This window comes from Equus quagga, chromosome 11 (genome assembly GCF_021613505.1).
Source record: "Equus quagga isolate Etosha38 chromosome 11, UCLA_HA_Equagga_1.0, whole genome shotgun sequence".
NCBI classification, from domain to species: domain Eukaryota; kingdom Metazoa; phylum Chordata; class Mammalia; order Perissodactyla; family Equidae; genus Equus; species Equus quagga.
The window spans coordinates 81564166-81586787 of record NC_060277.1 but is presented as its reverse complement, the minus strand read 5'-3'; the positions used below and the strand labels follow the sequence as shown (position 1 = coordinate 81586787).

Here is a 22622-nt window from a genome sequence, read left to right as displayed (position 1 = left end):
CAAATACGTCAGTGTAAAAAGACCTACTGCAAGGCACATGGTAGTGGAACTGGCAAAAGTGAATGACAAAGAAAAAATACTAAGGGCAGCAATGAAGAAGAAAATAACCTACAAAGGAACCCTTATCAGGGTTTCAGCAGATTTCTCTGCAGAAACTTTACAGGCTAGGAGAGACTGGAAAGACAGATTCAAATCTTTGAAGGACAAAAACTTCCAGCCAAGAATACTCTATTCAGGGAAAATATCCTTCAGATATGATGGAGAAATAAAAACTTTCCCAGATAAACAAAAGCTAAGGGAGTTCACAGCCACAAGACTCCCCCTACAAGAAATCCTCAAGAAGGCTCTCATACCTGGAAAAAAAGGGCAGGGAGACAGGAGTTACAAAGCATTGAGTAAGGACATAAATAAGTACACAAAATCAGAAAATTGTAGCTATACATCAGAACAGGTTAGCAAATACTTAAGTATAACATTAAAGATAAAGAGAAGGTGAGGCCGCCCCTGTGGCCAAGTGGTTAAGTTCCCGTGCTCTGCTCTGGCACCCCAGGATTTCGCTGGTTCAGATCCTGGGCACGGACATGGCACCACTCATCAAGCCATGATGAGGCAGCACCCCATATAGCATAATCAGAGGCACTCACAACTAGAATATACAACTATATACCAGGGGCCTTTTGGGAGAAGAAGAAAAAAAGAAGAAGAAGAAGATTGGCAACAGATGTTAGTTCAGGTGCCAATCTTTAAAAAAAATAAAAGGAAGGAAAACACCAAAAACAAAGATAATCTTGTCATTTTAACCACAAACTCACAACATAGGATGGAATAAGATGTGAGAAGAACAACTTAGGAGGGGAAGAGAAAAGAGACTGAATCAGTTTAGCCTAAGGAAATAAGAGGCCATCAGACAATGGACGATCTTATCTACGAGATTTTGAATACAAACCTCATGGTAACAACTAAACAAAAAAGCAGAACAGAGTCACAAATAATAAATAAGGACAATACAAAGAAACATAACATGGAAAACTACATAACTCAATTGGTAGGCAAAAACACACAGGACGAGAAACAAAGGAAATGCAAGAGAACTGGAAAATGAGTGATAAAATGGCAGCATTGAGCCCTCATATATTGATAATCACCCTTAACATAAATGGATTGAATTCTCCAATAAAAAGACACAGAGTGGCAAGATGGATTAAAGAACAAGACCCAGCAATATGATGCCTCCAGGAAACACATCTCAGCTCCAATGACAAACAGAGGCTCAGAGTGATGAGATGGCAGACAATACTCCAAGCTAATGGCAAACAAAAGAAAGCAGGCGTTCCAATATTTCTATCAGACAAAGTAGACTTCAAGAGAAGACAAGTAAAGAGAGACAAAGAGGGGCAGTATATAATGATCAAAGGGACACTCCACCAAGAAGACAGAACATTTATAAATATCTATGCACCCAACACAGGAGCACCAAAGTACATAAAGCAACTATTAACAAACTTAAAAGGAGATATTAATAACAACACAATAATAGGGGACCTCAACACCTCACTCACTTCAATGGACAGATCATCTAGACAGAAAATCAACAGGGAAACAGTGGAATTAAATGAAAAGCTAGGGGCCGGCCCCGTGGACAAGTGGTTAAGTTTGCACACTCCACTTTGGCGGCCCAGAATTTCACAGGTTCAGATTCTGGGCGTGGACATGGCACCGCTCATCAAGCCATGCTGAGGCTGCATCCCACATGCCACAACTAGAAGGACCCACAACTAAAAATATACAACTATGTACCAAGAGGCTTTGGGAGAAAAAGGAAAACTAAAATCTTTAAAAAAAAAAAAAAAAGAAAAGAAAAGCTAGACCAGTTGGACTTAATAGAAATACATAGAACACTCCATCCAAAAACAGCAGAATACACATTCTTCTCAATTGCGCATGGAACAATTCTCAAGGATAGACCACATGTTGGGAAACAAGGCAAGCCTCAATAAATTTAAGAAGATTGAAATAATAACAAGCATCTTTTCAATCACAATGCTATGAAGCTGGAACTCAATTATAAGAAAAAAGCTGAGAAAGGGACAAAGATGTGGAAACTAAACAACATGCTATTGAACAACCAATGGATCAGTGAAGAAAGTAACAGAAAAATCAAAAAATATCTGGAGACAAATGAAAATGAAAACATACCACACCGATTCATATGGGATGCAATAAAAGTGGTACTAAAAGGGAAATTCATCGCAATACAGGCTCATCTTAACAAAAAAGAAAAATCCCAAATAAGCAACCTCAAACTACACCTAATTGAATTAAAAAAAGAAGAACAAACAAAGCCCAAAGTCAGCAGAAGCAGTGAACTAATAAAAATCAGAGCAGAAATAAATGCTATTGAAACAAAAAAGGCAGTAGAAAAGATCAATGAAACAAAGAACTGTTTCTCTGAGAAGATAAACAAAATTGACAAACCCCTAGCTAAACTTAGAAAGAGAGAAAGCTCAGACAAATAAAATTAGAAATGAAAAGAGGAGAAATAAGAATGGATACCACAGAAATACAAAGGATTATAAGAGAATATTACAAAAAGCTATATGCCAACAAAATGAACAATCTAGAAGACATGATAAATTCTTAGACTCTTACAACCTCCCAAAGCTGAATCAAGAAGAAATAGATAATCTGAATAGACCAATCACAAGTAAAGAGATGAAAACAGTAATCAAAAGCATCCCAAAAAATAAAAGCCCAGGACCAGACGGCTTCCCTGGAGAATTCTACCAAACTTTCAGAGAGGATGTAATACCTATCCTTCTCAAGCTACTCTCAAAAATCAGGGAAGATGAAATGCTTCTTAACACATTCTACAAGGCCAACATCACTCTGACAGCAAAGCCTGACAAGGACAATACAAAAAAGGAAATCTACAAGCCAATATCACTGATGAACATAGATGCAAAAATCCTCAACAAAATATTGTCAACTCGACTACAGCAATACATCAAAAAGATCATACATCACGATCAATTGGGATTTACACCCGGGACACAGGGATGGTTCAACATCTGCAAATCAATCTATGTGATACACTACATTGACAAAATGAGGAATAAAAACCACACGATCATCTCAATAGATGCAGAGAAAGCATTTGAAAAGATCCAATAGCCATTTATGATAAAAACTCTTAACAAATTGGGAATAGAAGGAAATTACTTCAACATAATAAAGGCCATATATGACAAACCCACAGCCAACATCACACTCAATGAGGAAAAACTGAATGCCATCCCTCTGAGAACAGGAACAAGGCAAGGATGCCCACTACCACCACCCTTATTCAACATAGTACTGGAGGTTTTGGTCAGAGCAGTTAGGCAAGAGAAAGGAATAAAAGGAACCCAAATAGGGATTGAAGAAGTGAAACTCTCACTGTTTGCAGATGACAAGATCTTATATAAAGAAAACCCTAAAGAATTCATTAGAAAACTGTTAGAAATAATTAACAACTACATTAAAGTTGTGGGGTACAAAATCAACTTACAAAAATCAGTTGTATTTCTATACTCTAATAATGAACTTACAGAAAGAGAACTCAAGAATACCACCTCATTTACAATCACAACAAAAAGAATAAAATATCTAGGAATAAATTTAACCAAGGAGGTAAAGGAGTTGCACAATGAAAACTATAAGACATTATTGAAAGAAACAGATGACAACATAAAGAGATGGAAAGAGATTCCATGCGCATGAATTGGAAGAATAAACATAGTTAAAATGTCCATACTACCCAAAGCAATCTACAGATTCAATGCAATCCCAATCAGAATCCCAATGACATTCTTCACGGAAATAGAACAAAGAATCCTAAAATTCATATGGGGCAACCAAAGACCACGAATTCCTAAAGCAAGCCTGAGAAAAAAGAACAAAGCTGGAGGCATCACAATCCCTGACTTCAAAATGTACTACAAAGCCATAGTAATCAAAATGGCATGGTACCGGTACAAAAACAGACACAGAGATCAATCGAACAGAACTGAAAGCCCAAAAACAAAATCACACATGTATGGACAGCTAATCTTCAACAAAGGTGCCAAGAACATACAATGGAGAAAAGATAGTCTCTCCAATAAATGGTGTTGGGAAAACTGGACAGCCACATGCAAAAGAATGAAAGTAGACCATTATCTCACATCATACACAAAAATAAACTCAAAATGGATCAAAGACTTGAAACCATAAAACTCCTGGAAGATAAGACAGGTAGCACACTCTTGGATGTCAAACTTAAAAGGATCTTTTTTGAATACCATGTCTTCTCAGACAAGGGAAATAAAAGAAAAAATAAATAAGTGGGACTTCATCAGACTAAAAGGCTTCTGCAAGGCAAAAGAAAATAGGATCAAAACAAAAAGACAACCTACCAATTGGGAGAAAATATTTCCAAATCATATATGCAAGAAGTGGTTAATCTCCCTAATATGTAAGGAACTCATACAACTGAACAACAAAAAAACAAACAGCCTGATAAAAAAAAAAGGGCAGAGGATATGAACAGATATTTTTCCAAAGAAGATCTACAGATGGCCAACAAACACATGAAAGGATGTTCAACATCACTAATCATCAGGGAAATGCAAATCAAAACTATACTAAGATACCACGTGACACCTGCTAAAATGGCTATAATCACTAAGACTAAAACTAATGTTGGAGAGAGTGTGGAGAGAAGGGAACCCTCATGCACTGCTGGCGGGAATGCAAACTGGTGTAACCACTATGGAAAACAGTATGGAGATTCCTCAAAAAACTAAAAACAGAAAATACCATATGATTCAGCTATCTCACTACTGGGTATCTAACCAAATGACTTGAAATCAACAATCCAAAGCAACATATGTACCTCTATTTTCATTGCAGCACTATTCACAATAGCCAAGACATGGAAACAATCCAAGTGCCCACTGACCGATGATTGGATAGAGAAGATATGGTATATATACACAATGGAATACTACTCAGACAGAAAAAAAGACAAAATCATCTCATTTGCAACAACATGGATGGACCTGGAGGGTATTACGCTAAGCAAAATAAGCCAGACTGAGAAAGACAAACACCATATGATTTCACTCATATGTGGAATATAAACACACATAGACAAAGTAAACATTTCAGTGGTTACCAGGCATAGGGGGCTGGGGGTGGGCACAGGGGGTGAAGGGGAGCACTTATGTGGTGACAAACAAGAAATAATGTGCAAGTGAAATTCCAGAATGATATAAACTATTAGGAACTCAATGAAAAAAGAGATAAAAAACTTGGAAGGAGGGGAGGGAACCTGCTCTATCTTCAAATTACTTTGACATAAGTTGACACTGCTCTTCATCAAACAACAGTGTTACTTAAATTAGCTACTTCTATTTTTCAGTGTCCATGTCCTCTGTATATTACTGCTATCATGTAAAGGATATCGCTTTTCTGTTTACTAAACAATGTCGTAACATGAAGAAAAAACAAATCAGGGAGTTCCGTTTACACCCTGAAAAATTTCAACTAAATAGCTAAGTAAGAGTAGTATGCATCACACTGATTAAAACAATTAAAGTAAAACAACAACAACAAAAGTATATTCCACTTCTGCAGAAATACTGAGACAAAATACGTACGGTAACAAAAACTCTCCTCAGAAGTAACTATTTAAATACTTGTGTAACACAACTTACTTGCTACATTTTCAAATAATTCCTTATTACTTCTGAAACTAATTGGTCTGAAAACAGAAAAGTAAGTGTAATCCATAAACATGAGGTCAGGGCTCCCTAAGAGCAAAGGCACGTTCCATCTACGGACCTGGCAGGTGAGGTAAAGGCCTGGGTCTACAACTAACTGACTGAACCTCTCTTAGCTTCAGTTTCCTCACGTATAAAATGAGAACACGATCTCCTCCTTAGGCTTGTTGTAAATTAAATAGTGTTACATAATGGAAAAGATTTAACAGACCTGATACACAGTAGGCATTCAACATTTGCTTTCCATTCCTGCCTGCTATATTAGCATAGTCAACAAGGATATTCCTTATAAAAATTCGGGTTATAGCTTCTTTCAAAATCCCAGGTTCTGAGAAACAGATTCCAAAAGAATTCATGCATAACTAGATTTCCCTGTTGTTAGATTCAATCTTGGAGTTACTAAAAAGCGTCGAGTATATTCAACGTTACCATCTGCTAACCTACTGCAAACACTTAACACTTAAAATATATAAATACTCACAAAACACTAGCTCAGAATAGACAGAAAATTCTCTTCACCAACAAGTGTAATACAACACTTGCAAGAAACATAACACAATCCTATACAACATGTCCTTCTTGAGATTGTAAACATTCTGACAAAGACACTACACCCAACAGTTTAGTTTATTGTAATCAGATCAGCAAACAAACAAGTAAAAACAAAATGAGTATTTCCCACTAGCCTCTTGCATTAGGAAAGGAAGATACAAAACAAGAGAGAAAAAAGAGAGCATGCAGGCTAGAGACAGCTTATATACAGTAATAACAGAGTACATTATCCTAGAACTTACAGTCCATGAAATGACTTATGGACTCAATTCAAAAGTTTCTATGCATTTATTCATCAATAACCATTCTTAAAACAACCCAGCAAAAGATACAGACATAGAGAAGTCTCTTACCAGAATGATTCCTCTATTATGAAATAAATTAAGAAGCAAAAATGGGAGAAGGAAAACTAATATCTACAATAGATTTTTTCAAATAGGCAAATGCTATTTTAATCAAGACTATATTCATTGCCCCAGTGGTGATTAATCTTATATGTCAACTTGGCTAGGCCACAATAACCAGATTTGGTCAAATATTATTCTAGATGTTTCTGTGAAGGTATTTTTTAGATATGAATAACATTTAAATCAATAGAGTTTAAGCAAAGCAGATTATGCTCCATAATGTGAGTGGGACCCTAAACTAATCTAATCAGTTGGAAGCCTTAATAGGGGGTTAAAAAAAAAACAAAACTGATCTCGGTGGAGGAAGAGGAAATTCTACCCCAGGCTTGAATTGCAACTCTTCCCTCAGTCTCCAGATTTTGGACTTGAAGGCCTTCACAATCATGTGAGCCAACTTCTTAAACTCTCTCTCTCTCTCTCTCTCCATACACATACACAACACATATAGCCTACACCCTATTGGTTCTGTTTCTCTAGAGAACCCTTACTAATACAACCCCCATACCATCAAATTCATCTCTCAATAAATGATCTCATCACCAACTATACATAATCACCTTATCCTTCCTTTTTTACTTTATTTTTTGATAAAGTGATACCTCAATAAATGAATCCAGTAAAAACAAAAACAATCTCCTTAATCACATAGTTTGCCGGGTTGCTAAGGAATGAAAAATCTTTCAAAAACTGCAAACCAAATTCAGCAGGTAGCTAATGCCTTCCACAAACACATCTTTTCATGGGGCTTCCACAGGCCTGCATGCACTTGAACTACAGAGGGCTCAACATCAGGAAAAGTGAAGTCAACAAAGTTTCCCATCACCAGAGTAGCTTACCCTCTGCTCTGCAATTATGACTCTCTTTCAGCACCCTTGTCAACATATCAGTTCCCTGATTCCTGTGCTGATTTCAATATAGTATTGTGTTCCTCTGGTAAGTTTATTATTTAACTTTTTCTATCTTTTCAACTCCAGATTTTCCATTTGGTTTTTCTAACTCCTTATTGAGATTCTCTATTTTTTGAGTCATTGTTATCATACTTTCCTTTAATTCTAGAAATATGGTTCATTCAGTTCTTAAAACATATTTATAATAGCTGCTTTAAAATACATCTGCAAAATTTAACACTCGGAGACAATCAGGAACAGTTTCTACTGCCTGCCTTTTTTCTCAATTTGCCATACTTTCCTGTCTCCTGGCATGTGTCATAACTTTACTTGAAAACTAGACATTAAAATTATATAGGGGCCGGCCCCGTGGCCGAGTGGTTAAGTTCGCACTCTCGGCCTCAGCAGCCCAGGGTTTCGCTGGTTCAGATTCTGGGCGGGGACATGGCATGGCTCATCAAGCCATGCTGAGGCTGCATCCCACATGCCACAACTAGAAGGACTCACAACTAAAAATATACAACTATGTACTGGGGGGCTTTGGGGAGAAAAAGGAAAAATAAAATCTTTAAAATTATATAAATATAATACGATAAAACCACTCTAGAACTCTGTCTTCCGCCACAATGCGCAGTTACTAATGTCTCTGCTCAGTTCTAGATTAATTCTTTTTTTTACTTTAAAGCCTGGTTTCCTTGGGGTTGCCCCTGTGTCTGCGTAGCTTAGTGGTTAACCAATGATACAATAGAGAATTTGCTCAAATACTCAATAAAGGTTGTCATCCTTTACTCAAATACTCTATAAAAGTTGTCATCCTTTCCAAAAGGATCCGTGTATGGGTAGGGGAGTACATTCAACATTCAGAACATTTCAAGTCTCCCCCAGATTTTAGTTTCCTGGGTCCTTTCATGGCTCCTCTGCACATATATGAAGCCTCCATTAACCACGACTTTAGGCTAAAAGAGCCACTGGCCATCCAACTCATGACCTCAAGACCATAACTTCCATGGGCAATGCCACTGGGCATGGCAAACTTGCCACTCCAAGCTGAATGAGCATCTTTCAACCAAAGCAAGGAAAGTGCTACTCCTCATGAACTTCCCTACCCTAGAAAAATCAACCAAGTTGGAAGGGGAAAAGGGTGGAGTGTGATGGGAGCAGCTCCCATGAATGCCAGATTCCCACTGTTATTACTCAAAATTAACCAGTTTCTCAAACATAAACACTTCTCAGACTGTTGTAAGCCTTAGCTTGAGTTCCAGAGCACTAAAATGGTTGTTTTTACCTGTTTTGCAGATGGCCTTAGTTCTAAGTCACAAAGCTCCATCATGCCTACATGTGTTTATACTAGGTTCTGTTCCACTGCTAAAGCTTTATAACCTACTTTGGAAGTCCTTACTCTTCTACATGTACTACAAAGCTTTCCACTCCTTTAGATCCAGGATAGACTACACCTTCCTCATGAGCACTTTTCCCATTAATCCATGTACACTGATCTCTACCTTCTCTGAATTCTTATGATAAATCATTATTTCATGAATTATTTTGTGTTTATGCTTTTTTTTTTCAGCCGTATCCTCAAGTCTTTGGGACAAGGAGTTGGTTTTTCATGCTTTTGTATCCTTATCTCATACCTGGCACAGTGGTGAGTACAGAGTAAATTTCTGCCTACTTTTACCAGAAATTTACACTGGAATAAATCTGCATTGTAACACATGTCGTCAAATCATATCCCTAGAAAGCAACACTTAAGACTTCAAGACCTACTCGTGTTATACCATTAGCACATTCTTCCTTCTCCACTGCACTCCTGATCTAAAGTGCACACTGTGGGCTAAAAGCATGTGACAGCGACTGCTAGTTGCCAAGTCTTTGCCAAGTCGAATATCCATTTTATCATCTTCCTTGCTAACAAAATCATACTCATTTCTCGGCTTTCTTTGCAGCTAGGAGTTCAAGTTGAGGAGATGCACTAACTGAAAAGACAGCAGCCATCTCAAGATCAGTAGGGAAGAGGTCACATTCTAAAGATGTCTAGGTCACTAAGGACATGATAGAAACATCTCACTAGCCCTGGACTGTGTGACCACAGACTTTTAATTACATGATCTGTGCAGACCACTGTAAGTTTACCAGCAGCCAAACAAAATTCCTAATTGGAATTATATACTGAAAAGGTCCTACAAAACTGATCACTAAATCATTATAAGCCATTGAAAACACTATTATTCTCATTTAATATATGGAGAAAGTAGATAAAACATCTGACTTTATGAGTAGTAATTAATCATCTTAATCCACAGCCCTCTCATTGTTACAATGTAACAAGCCTGGAATTAAGAACATGCCTGCTTGGGTTCAAATCCACAGCTCCACCCTGTGAACTCAGTGCCCCAGTTTTTCTAAACTGTAAAACAAGATTAAGAATGGTCTCGGGGTTGGCCCAGTGGCGCAGCAGTTAAGTTTGCACGTTAGGCTTCTCAGCGGCCCAGGGTTCACCGGTTCAGATCCCAGGTGCGGACATGGCACTGCTTGGCAAGCCATGCTGTGGTAGGTGTCCCACATATAAAGTAGAAGAAGATGGGCACCGATGTTAGCTCAGGGCCAGTCTTCATCAGCAAAAAGAGGAGGATTGGCAGTAGTTAGCTCAGGACTAACCTTCCTCAACAACAACAACAAAAAAGAATGGTCTCTATATCATAGTATTGCTCTAAGGAATAAAAGAGAAAATTCATGCAACACCTTTAAAACTGCATTGGGTACATGCTACGACAACAATAAATGTTAGTGATAGTTGATTATTATTATTATTATCATCTAAGAGTAACTTCTAATCCACTGTAGAAGGCCATCATAAAAGTGACTATATTAAAAAACACATAAACCAAAAAACACTTTTCTTAATGGGACTAATCTTTTATTTCGAGACTGAATTCTGATCTATTGCTGGCTTTCTTTTGTCTCTTGCCATCACCCTGCATATGAGAAAACACTGAGCAGAGAAATAACAAGACCTAAGTCACAGGAAACTCTAAATGTTTTTACTTCTTTTCCCTTCTCTCTTGTGAGAACATAGTTTTATGGTAACAAAGATTTTAAGAAATCAAAGTTCCCCCTCTGGAATAACAATACAAATTTTTAACAGTGGCCAAAAGAATTTTTTAAATTTCCTTACCCTGATGATGCAGTGCTTTTACAGACACCAAGGAGGGGCCTTTTTTCAGCAAAGTTGTCACACTTTTGAGCACCTGATAAGGAATATAGAATAAAGTGTAAAACAAAACTTTGAGAAGTATTCCTGTATATTTCCAAGTATTTTCATGCCCTCAAAAAATTTACAGTTAAAAAGACAGCAAAACATTCATTATAAATTGACATAATTTATACACTTAACTGAACAAAAAATAGAAAAGCTATAAATAAACCTATGACTACTGTTAAAAACTGAACCAGCATTTAAAATATCTTTTTTTAAAAAGTGGCACCAACTTCATCTCGTACACATTCTCCATGAGATGAGAAAATCATCCCCAACTCCACCAACTAATTACCTAAGACTAGTATATAATTTTGATGCAAAAATTAAATAAAGCCAGCTCAGGACAGGAAAATTATAAAATCATAGACCATTCTCAACATATATAAATGCAAAAATCCTAAAAAAAAAAAAATTAGTAAACTGAATAGCAACATATTAGAAAAAAGTAAAATCTGGGCCAGCCCAGTGGTGCAGCAGTTAAGTTTGCATGTTCCACTTCATCGGCCCGGGGATCATCAGTTCGGATCCCGGGTGCAAAAGCCATGCTGTGGTAGGCGTCCCACATATAAAGTAGAGGAAGATGGGCATGGATGTTAGCTCAGAGCCAGTCTTCCTCAGCAAAAAGAGGAGGATTGGCAGCAGACGTTAGCTCAGCGCTAATCTTCCTCAAAAAAAAAAAAAAGAAAAGAAAAGAAAAAATGAAACTCTTATAACCAAATTGGATTGATCCAAGTAATAGTAATAATTTCACATTACAAAACCTATTAATGTAATTCACATATTAACATTTTAGCAAATGCAGAAAAAGCATTCAATTAAATTATATACCTAGTCATGATAAAAATAAAAGAAAACAAAACTAAGTTTTCTTATCCCAATAATGATTACCTACAAAAGATCTACATCAAACATCACAGGCAATGTTTCAGAGCATTCCAATTAAAATCGGTAATAACACAAGGATGCCCAATGTAACTGCTCCTATTCAACCCTATGCTGGAAGTCCTGGTCAAGATAACAATCATAAGTGAATGCAACAATACTGCTAGATATGAAACTAATATAATAGCAGCAATAAGCAGAAAAATGACATCAGGAAATATAAACGGCTCTGAACCACAAAAAAAGATGCTCAACCTCACACGAGAGAAATTCCACTTAAAACTATATTAAAAAACTATATTGAGGGGCTGGCCCCATGGCCGAGTGGTTAAGCTCGCACACTCTGCTGCAGGCGGCCCATTGTTTCGTTGGTTCGAATCCTGGGCACGGACATGGCACTGCTCATCAAACCACACTGAGGCAGCACCCCACATGCCACAACTAGGTGGACCCACAACGAAGAATATACAACTATGTACTGGGGGGCTTCAGGGAGAAAAAGGAAAAAAATAAAACCTTTAAAAAAAAAAAACTATATTGAAACTTGCTAATTTTTTAGAAGTGATAATGGTACTATGATTATATTTGTAAGACTCCTTATCTTATAGAATGAAATATGAAATATGCACCTATAAACCCATATGATATCTGGGATGCGATTCAAAATATTCTGGAGGGAGGGGGATAGATGCTAATGAAATAAGATTAGCCATAAAATGAAAAGTCATGGGTTCTTAGAGATCGTTATACTATTTTCACTACTTTTGAATAAAGGAGAAATCTTCCATTAAAACAATTGCAACTATATTGACATATATTGACGTTTACCAAAGAGCTTCTGAAAAATTCAAAAGTTTTGCAAAATTCTCTGGCCATACCAATAAAAACTACAAATGCAAATACCCTTTAATAGAGAAATAGCACTGCTAAAATTTCATCCTACACGTATACTTAGCCATGAGGGAAATAACTTGTATATATGATTATTCACTTTAGTATTGCTTGTAATAGCAAAAGACTAATAAAATCCAAATATATAATGGAGTATTTCCTACAGCCATAAAAGAATGAAGACATGCTCTACAAAAACATGGAACAAGATCCAAAATACAAAATGAAAAAAGGAAGATATACAACAAAAGGAAGATAGAGAATAATACCCAATCTTTTGTATAACAAGGAGAAAGAGATTTATTTGCATATATACCTACCCACCACACTCTGCAAGAACACATACAAAATCTTAACTAACGATTACTTATGAGAGGGAGAATGGAAAAAGCACAAAATAGGGAACAAAAATGGGAGGAAAGCTTTCATTTTATACATATTTCATACTTTTTAGTTTTCAAACCATATGAATACATTAATTCCACCAAAGTTTTACTTTGTTTTTAAATAAGGAAGCAAATGCCAGAAGACACAGTAAGTGGTTGTTTCAGCTTCTGAGATAAGCTGGTAGACTGAAGACACGCATTTCATTTGATCCCTTCTGAAAATTCCAGGACAGGCATATTAAATCAAATAGGGTTAAAAAATATATAATAATGCTAACAAATTTTGGAAACAGATGAATGATGACTAACTCAGGAGCCCTAAGTAAAAGTTCAAGCCAGTCCTGGGGAAAAATAAAACACGAGACTCAAACTATTTGACACCTCATAATACCAGGTACACCTGAGATTTATCTTTATAAAGTTAGGAGCTTCTAAAAAAAACTTTAAGTCCTCTCTGGAGAATTTAACAAGTCAGTCCACAAAGAAAGACTAAAAGACACTGTCAATCAGAAGGCTCCAACAAACAGCACAACCAAAGCAGCAAACAATAAAGCTAAAAGTTGACAAGCACACAGAACTTTCAAACACCTTTTTAGCTTGCAACTTACAAATATGTGCAGACAACCAAGAACTAACAATCATCTGCCAAAGTGGAAAACTCTATACAGGAAGAAAAACATCAAAAATCAAAAACTACCATTACTATTTTCCAAGATATAAGAGAAAATATTTCAGGCATGGAACGATATATGAATGCAATGAAAAATGGACTCTTAGAGAATAAAAGAGAGCTCTTGGAAACTAAAAAACAACATAGATACTATTTAATAAACTCAATTCAAGGGTGAGAGGTAAAATTAAGAAAATTTCCCAGAGAGTAGAGCAAAAACACCAAAAAGAGAAAAATAGCATAAATCTGCGCGCGCACACACACACACACACAATGTTAAAGGAACAGTCTCAAAGGTCCAATATACAGATAGGAGTTCCAAACAGAGAGAATAGAGAAAATAGAGAGGAAGAAATCATCCATGAAATGTTTCGAAACATTTTCCCAGAACAAAAGAATATGAGTTTATAAGCTCCTTGAGGGTGTAGCATATTGGATTCAATAGACCAACCCTAACATCATTTCAGGACAGTGGGAACAAGAAGTTTCTACAAGCCTCCACAGAGGAAAAATTGGTTGTTTACAGTTCAAGTGATTGCTCTAGGGATTACACAACTTATCACAAAAACCTCCAGCTAACATCACACAGACTGAATGCTTTCCTCCTAAGGTCAGGAACAAGACAAGGATCCCCTCTCATCACTGCTACTTAACATAGTAAGGAAAGTTCTAGGCAAAGCAATAAGGCAAGAAAGAAAAAAAAAAACCCATACAGATAACAAAGGAAAAAATAAAACTCCCTATTTGCAGATAACATGACTGATACATAGAAAATCCCAAGAAATCAACCACCACCAAAAAAAAAAAAAACACCTAGAGTTAATAAATAAGTTAATTCAGCAAGGTCACAGGAGACAAGTTCAACATTCAAAAGTCAATTGTATTTATATATACTAGCAATGAAAATATGGAAAGTAAGATTAAAAATACAATACCATTAATAATTGCTCTAAAGAAAATTAAACCTAATAAAACATGTACAGGACTTGTATACTGAAAACTACAAAATGATGATGAAAGAAATGAAAGACAATCTAAATAAATAGAGACATATAATTGATATAAAGCGCAAAGACTAAGGGAACATAAAAGAACCCACAAACACACCCAGACAAATATGGCCAACTAATTTTTTTTTTTTAAAGATTTTATTTTTTTCCTTTTCCTCCCCAAAGCCCCCAGGTACATAGTTGTATATTCTTAGTTGCAGGTCCTTCTAGTTGTGGCATGTGGGATGCTGCCTCAGTGTGGTTTGATGAGCAGTGTCATGTCCACGCCCAGGATTTGAACCGACGAAACACTGGGCCGCCTGCAGTGGAGCGCGCAAACTTAACCACTCGGCCACAGGGCCAGCCCCTGGCCAACTAATTTTTGATAGAGGTGTAAAAGCAATTAAATGAAAGAAGAGTCATCTTTTCAAGAAATGGTCCTGGAGCAATGGGACATCCATAAGCAATGTTGGCAAAGATATAGAGAAACTAGATCTTTCATACTTTCCTAGTGGAAATGTAAAATAGTACAGCCCCTCAAGAAAAGAGTTTGGGAGTTTCTTTAAAAAAAAAAAAACTAAACATACACTTTACTATACATCCCAGCAATCACAGCAAAGGGCAATTATCCCAGAGAAATCAAAACTTGTCCACACAAACTTGTACACAAATGTTCATAGCAGGTTTATCTGTAATAGCCAAAAAGTGAAATCATCCCAGGTGTTCTTCAACAGATAAATGCTATCTCCATACTAATCAATACTAAAAGGGAGCCATTGATACAGTAAACAACTGGGATATACCAAAAGAACAATGTGCTAAGTGAAATACCCAATCTCAAAACTTCACATATAATGTAATTCCAGTTATGTAACAATCTTGAAATGACAAAATTATCATACAGATGAAGAACAGACTGATGGTTCCCAAAAGTTAGAGGCGGTGAAAGGAGACAGCATAAGGGAATCACTCATACAGATGAAATAGATCTGTATCTTGATTGTGGTGGTAGTTACATCAATCTACATGTGATAAAATGGCATGGAACTATGTGTACACATTCCACCAATGCTGATTTCCTAGTTTTTATATTGTTCTAAACTTATCTAAGATGTAACCACTGGGAAAAGCTGGGTAAAGGGTGCACAGGACCTCCCTGTAGCATTTTTGCAACTTCCTATAAAAATGTAATATTTCAGAATAAAGGTTTTTAAAATGGAAGATAGATGGGCTGGCTCAGTGGCATAGTGGTTGGGTCCGTGCACTCTGCTTCAGTGCCCTGGGGTTCCTTGGTTCGGATGCCGGGCGTAAACCTACACACTGCTCATCAAGCCATGCTGTGGTGGCATCACACATAACAAAAAACAGAGGAAAACTGCCACAGATGTTAGGCCAGCAACAGTCTTCCTCAAACAAAAAAGAGGAAGGCTGGCAACAGATGATAGCTCAGGGCCAGTCTTCCTCATCCAAAAAAATAAATAAAAAGAGAAGACAGAATAAAGAGGAAAACTACTCCTTGCTAGGACTGCTTTACAAGTGTTTTCCTATAACATTAAATAATTTGGGTTTTGTTATTTAAAAAGGCACACATGTCAAAAGAATGAGAGGACAAGGCACAGATTGGGAGAAATATTTCAAAAGACACATCTGATAACAGACTGTTATACAAAACACATAAAGAACTCTCAAAACTGAACAAGAAAACAACCGATTTAAAAAATGGGAAAAAGATATGAAAAGAAATGTAACCAAAGATGATAAACAGATGGAAGATATGCATTTGAAAAGATGCTTTACATCATATGTCATCGGAAGTTCAAATTAAAACAACAATGAGGGGCTGGGCCCCATGGCCGAGTGGTTGGGCTCGCACGCTCTGCTCCAGCGACCCAGGGTTTCACCAGTTTGTATCCTGGGTGTGGACCTGGCACCGCTCATTAAGCCATGCTGAGGCAGCGTCCCACATGCCACAACTAGAAGGGTCCACAACTAAAATATACAACTATGTACTGGGGTGCCTTGGGGAGAAAAAGGAAAAATAAATAAATAAAAATAAATACAATCTTAAAAAAAGAAAAATGAGATACCACTACACAGTTACTCGAATGCCCAAAATCCAAAAAAATGACAACACCAAACACTGGCAAGAATTTGGAGCAATGGCAACTCTCATTCATTGCTAGCAGGAATGCAAAATGGCACAACCACACTGGAAGACAATTTGGCAGTTTCTTACAAAACTAAACACACGCCTAGCACATGATCTAGCAACCATGCTCCTCGGTATTTACCCAAATGAACAGAAAACTTTTGTCCACATAAACACCTGCACTTAGATGTTTACAGCAACCTTATTCACAGTTACCAAAACTTGGAAGGAATCAAAACATCCTTCAGTAGGTGAGTGGATAAATAAACTGTGATACATCTAGACAATGGAATATTACTCAACACTAAAACCAAATGAGCTATCAAGACATGAAAATACATGGGAGAAACTTAAATGCATTTCTCAGTGAAAGAAGTCAATCTGATTGGCACAGATGTTAGTTCAGGGCAAATCTTCCTCACCAAGGGAAAAAAAAAAGCCAACCTGAAAAAGCTATCTACTGTATGACTCCAACTATATGACATTCTGGAAAAGGCAAAACTGTGGAGACAGTAAAAAGATCAGTGGTTGTCAGGGATGTGGGAGTAAGGAGGGATTAACGTAGAACACAGATGATGTTTAGGGCAGAGAAATTACTCTCTATGATACTATAATGGTGGGTACATGGCATTATTCATTAGTCAAAACCCATAGAATATACAACACCAACAGGGAACAGTACTGTAAACTATGGACTTTGGGTGATGATGTGTCAATGTAGGTATTAATGTGGAAGGATGTGGATAGTGGGAGAAGTTATGTGTTTGTGGGAACAGGGGGTATATGGGAGCCCTCTGTGCTCTCCACTCAATTTTACTATATAACCAAAAGTGCTCTTAAAATACTAATTAAATTGGGGCTGGCCCTGTGGCCGAGTGGTTAAGTTCATGCGCTCTGCTTTGGCGGCCCAGGGTTTCACCAGTTCGAATCCTGGGCACAGACATGGCACCGCTCTTCAGGCCACGCTGAGGTGGCGTCCCACATGCCACAAGTAGAAGGACCCACAACTAAAAATGTACAACTATGTACCGGGGGGCTTTGGGGAGAAAAAGGAAAAGTAAAATATTAAAAAAAAAAAAAAAAATACTGATTAACAAAAGATGTACCAAGCTCTTGAACACTCAGGTTCATTGTAGTATTTATTCACAACAGCCAAAATCCGGAAGCAACCCAAAGCCCCACTGATGGATGAATAGATCATGAAAACGTGGTATTTACACACAATGGAATATTATCCAGCCTTTAAAAGGAAGGAAATCCTGGGCCAGCCCCAGTGGCCTAGTGGTTAAGTTCAGCACGCTCTGCTTTGATGGCCCAGGTTCGGTTCCCAGGCACAGACCTACACTGCTCTGTGAGCAGCCATTCTGTACTAGCAGTCCATGTACTGAAAATAGAGGAAGACTGGTATGGATGTTGGCTCAGGGTGAATTTTCCTCAGCAGAAAAAAAAAAAAGGAGGAGCAGGAAATCCTGTCACACAAAACACATGGATGAATCTTGAGGACATTATGCTAAGTGAAATAAGCCAGTCACAAAAAAACAAATACTCCATTAATCTACTTACATGAGGCATCAAAAGTAGTGAAGCTCATAGAAACAAAGTAAAATGTGGTCACCAGGTGCTGGGGACATAGGGAGAAAAGTAGAGCTGCTATTCAATGGGCACAGAGTTTCACTCTTACAAGCTGAAAAAGTTCTAAAGATATGTGAATGTACTTAACACTACTAAATTGTACATTTAAAGTTTTGTAAAGATTTAAAGATGGTAAATATTATGTGATTTTTACCACAAATTCAAAATTTTGAAAGAGGTAGAAATAAGCTGTGTGTACTCACACATGGGTGTGTGTAATTAGATAGATACATACATACATAGATATTTAGTTACATTAAATGCATAAATATGGAAACACCAATTTCAAGACAGGGATACACCTCTAGGGGTTTAGGGTGGAGATAATGTTTGAGAGAGGTAGCCAGGGGACATCAGCACTCTTTTAACAATGCTTCATTTCTTCGTTGAATGGTAAAAGGCTACAGTAATGTTAAGAATCCCGTCCAGCCCCAGGGGCCTAGTGGTTAAATCCAGGCATGCTCCACTTCGGTAGCCTGGGTTTGGTTCCTAGGCATAGACCTGTACCACTCGTCTGTCAGTGACCATGCTATGGTGGCAACCTAAACACAAAATAGAGGAAGACTGGGAGAGATGTTAGCTCAGGGTGAATCTTCTTCAGCAAAACAAAAAACAAAAAATCCATGTGTACAGATCCCTTCAAAAGTAATGAGGTCTAATCAAGAGGAGACAGGTCAATGGTTACACATTTAGATTGTGACATGACATAATATAATAATTTTAAATTGTGAATGTAATAATTATATAAAATAAATTAAGATAAGTTCTACCATCCCTTGACAGACTATATTATCAAGACCAGAACTCTGTAAGGATCAAAACTAAACACATGATTAATGTTTATGAATAAAGTTCTTTATAACTATTTAGAATTTTCAGGAGCTTTTAATAATCAGCGTTTAAGTCTTTACAGATCATTAATTTACTATGGATTGTGTGCTGTTCCCTTTGCTAAACAAATAAATCAGATTTCACAATTAACAATATGACTTAACGAAACACAAGTTAAAAATTAACTGGTCCAAAGCCCACAATATTTATGTCCCAAATTAATTAAAACGGAACTTCATCTACACGAGCCTAATTCCTCACTCCTCCATATTTCACCTTCACCTTTAACAATAACTATTGTCCTTCTGCTTCCTGGTGTCTACAAGGCCTTCACGGTTTGTACCTGTATTACTCACACCAATTTGATATTTTGACGAATGAAACATCATGTCTTTAAAATGCAAATAATACTGGCAAGAATGGTTTGATTGTGTTGTGCTTCTGAAACCTGCATGGAAGAACTCCACTGGTTTCAGCCGAACGAATGATCCCATCAGTACTGCCGACTGTGCTCTATAGGTCAGCCACCTGACACTCGCTAAAGATTTACACTCCTCAAAGATACTCAGAGCAGGTAGCCAAGCAAAAAATTTAAACTACAAAATAAAGCCCTAACTTGAGAACAGCATAATCCCTGAAGCACCTACTAAGAAAACTCTGCAAGTGAAGAGAACCAGAGCCTGCTGGTATAATAAGCAAGCAAATAATACCAAAACTTCCAAATTTATTTGAGGCACGCTCTTCAGTAAAAATATATATATATATCTCTCCTAATTTCAGAATTGGAAAACTATGTAACAAAACCTTAACTCTGCTTTAAATAATTTCACTGTGAATGGTTTGAATAAATACCATTTTTAAAGTGTTAGTATAAAAATTCTACAAAATCTCATGAACACTGTAGCTATTAACCTGATTTTTCATGCAGTATAAATAGTAGCATGTACTCTCCACGATGTCTAATGGAGTCATCACTCTCCCATAATGTAATCCTCCAAATTGTAGAGGATTAAATTTTTATATATAAAATTGTGTTTATTTGCATGTACAATAGAGAGAATGACGTTATACACACCTGTTCTACAGCATTTAACAGAATGTAGCACGATGATTGAAATGAAAAGCGGCTAGCTAAATCCATCAAATACAAAAACTATTGCAATCCTGTTGCAAAGTCCTTTTGTTAAACTCCTTTTATTCTAAATCCTTTTAATTCTGTCCTATAACACTAAAACATTTATAAAAAGCTTAAAATCCTAATAAATCGCACAATTAAAGTAATGAAAATGGGCTTGCCCACCAAGTCACAACTCCTCTCCGCCTCAACAGAATTCAAGACAGTTTGCATGTCAGAAAACGTTAAATAATATCCCCAACACATATACCATTGCAAACTCATTTAAACCAAGTTTAAGCTCACAAATCAGCCTTAAAGATGTTAAGATATCAAACAGGAACCACTTCTGTGAGGACCCAAAAGCACATTCAGAGGCAAATAAAAATCCAGCTGATAATGAACTATTCCAACTCAACTCTTTTGATGTTGAGGATGATGTCTTGAACACAAAGATTTTACACAAAAGTATGCTAACACTAATGATTTTTTTTTTTAAAAGACTGGCCCTGAGCTAACATCTGTTGCCAATCTTCCTCTTTTTTTTCTTCTTCTCCCGAAAGCCCCCCAGTACATGGCTGTATATCCTAGTTGTAGATCCTTCTAGTTCTTCTAGGTGGGACGCCACCTTAGCATGGTTTGATGTGTGGTGCTAGGTCCGTGCCCAGGATCCGAACTGGTGAGCCCCAGGACCCTGAAGTGGAGCATGCAAACTTAACCACCAGGTCACAGGACTGGACCCAAACACTAATGAATTTTAACTGAGAAAGTCTTTTGCAGAAAGATTCCACTGAACAACTTAACTCATTTTATCAGTTAAACCATTTCCAAGTCTTCCATTCCATTTTTTATTTTACTAAAATAATTTTCGGGCCGGCCCAGTGGCACAGCAGTTAAGTGCGCACGTTCCGCTTTGGTGGCCCAAGGTTTGCCAGTTCGGATCCTGGGTGCAGACATGGCACCGCTTAGCAAGCCATGCTGTGGCAGGCATCCCACATATAAAGTAGAGGAAGATGGGCACGGATGTTAGCTCAGGGTCAGTCTTCCTCAGCAAAAAGAGGAGGATTGGCAGCAGTTAGCTCAGGACTAATCTTCCTCAAAATAAATAAATAAATAAAATAATTGTCTTTGGGAAAAGATTTATTCAATCAGTTTGCCCATGTGAGTTTTCCTTACAGATTAAGAGAGGTTAAATAACTTGTCCAAGTTGTTGTGGTACTAAATGCCACATGTGAACCTGAAAGACAGCCCAGAATTCTTTCCTCTGCTACCCTCGCTCACTGTAAAAAGCTACTGTCAGAAAATTATGTTCAATTTCTCCACTGAAAAACAAACAAAATTACTGATAAAGCCTAATGTATTTAATCTCTTACTGGTTTAATTCTCTCATCTGTAAAGTGGGGATAAGTACCAATACCTCAACATAGGATTGTAGTGAGAATTTAAAAAGATAACAAATGCAGTGGACACAGCAAGGTGCTGCCACATGGAAGAACTCAATAAACACTATATAATTATTATTGTTGCTGGCAGCTCTAGAATGGTGAATCTATTCATCTACTTTTCTGGGGGGAAAAAACCTACTGTTGACATCCTTGACTCCTCTCTTGCTCTTCTACCATGACGCCAATATCTCTTTGACTTACCTCTCTCTGCCTTCCTCACCCACCCTGGACTATGCCAAGCACACATCTGCCTCAGAAATGCTGCGTTTTCTGCTCTCTGCTTGGAAATACCCAGTTATGCCCTAATTACCTGCATAGTTCACTTCTACACTTGTTTTCAGGTCATGCTAAAATACTTTCCAATCAGAAAGATCACCCTCCATCATGCTCTAGCTACTTACCCTGATTTTCTTTCTTCAAAGCACTTAACAGAGCCTCATATTATACATGTTCAAAAGGTGACTCAAACTCCATGACACAGAACGATTTATATGAGAATATTCACAACAGCTTTATTTATAATAGCTCAAAACTATATTCAATCCCAATTCCATAGACAGAAAAATGGGTGATTTAGTATATTCATAAAATGGAATACTACTCAACAATAAAAAAGATACTGATACACACAGCATCATCAAGGACAGAGAAAACTACTCTCTCTGAAGTGAAAGAAATCAAATGGGTAGATGCTTCTGGAAGAGACAAGGGTGACAGGGAAACGGCA

The 22622-nt window shown here is 37.2% G+C and overlaps 1 protein-coding gene across 10 annotated transcripts in view; it reads right to left on the bottom strand.

Annotated features, from left to right (window-relative positions):
* BCAS3 (BCAS3 microtubule associated cell migration factor) overlaps positions 1-22622 on the bottom strand; it is a 570105-nt gene that overhangs the window by 469205 nt on the left and 78278 nt on the right. For all 10 annotated transcript variants that reach the window (XR_006890461.1, XM_046674305.1, XM_046674308.1 and 7 more), the window contains exon 7: positions 10823-10895. Coding sequence is in view for 9 of the 10 variants with exons in the window: in XM_046674305.1 (XP_046530261.1) it covers positions 10823-10895 (73 nt within the window). In the remaining variant the exon portion in view is untranslated. The remainder of the gene's footprint in view (positions 1-10822; positions 10896-22622) is intronic.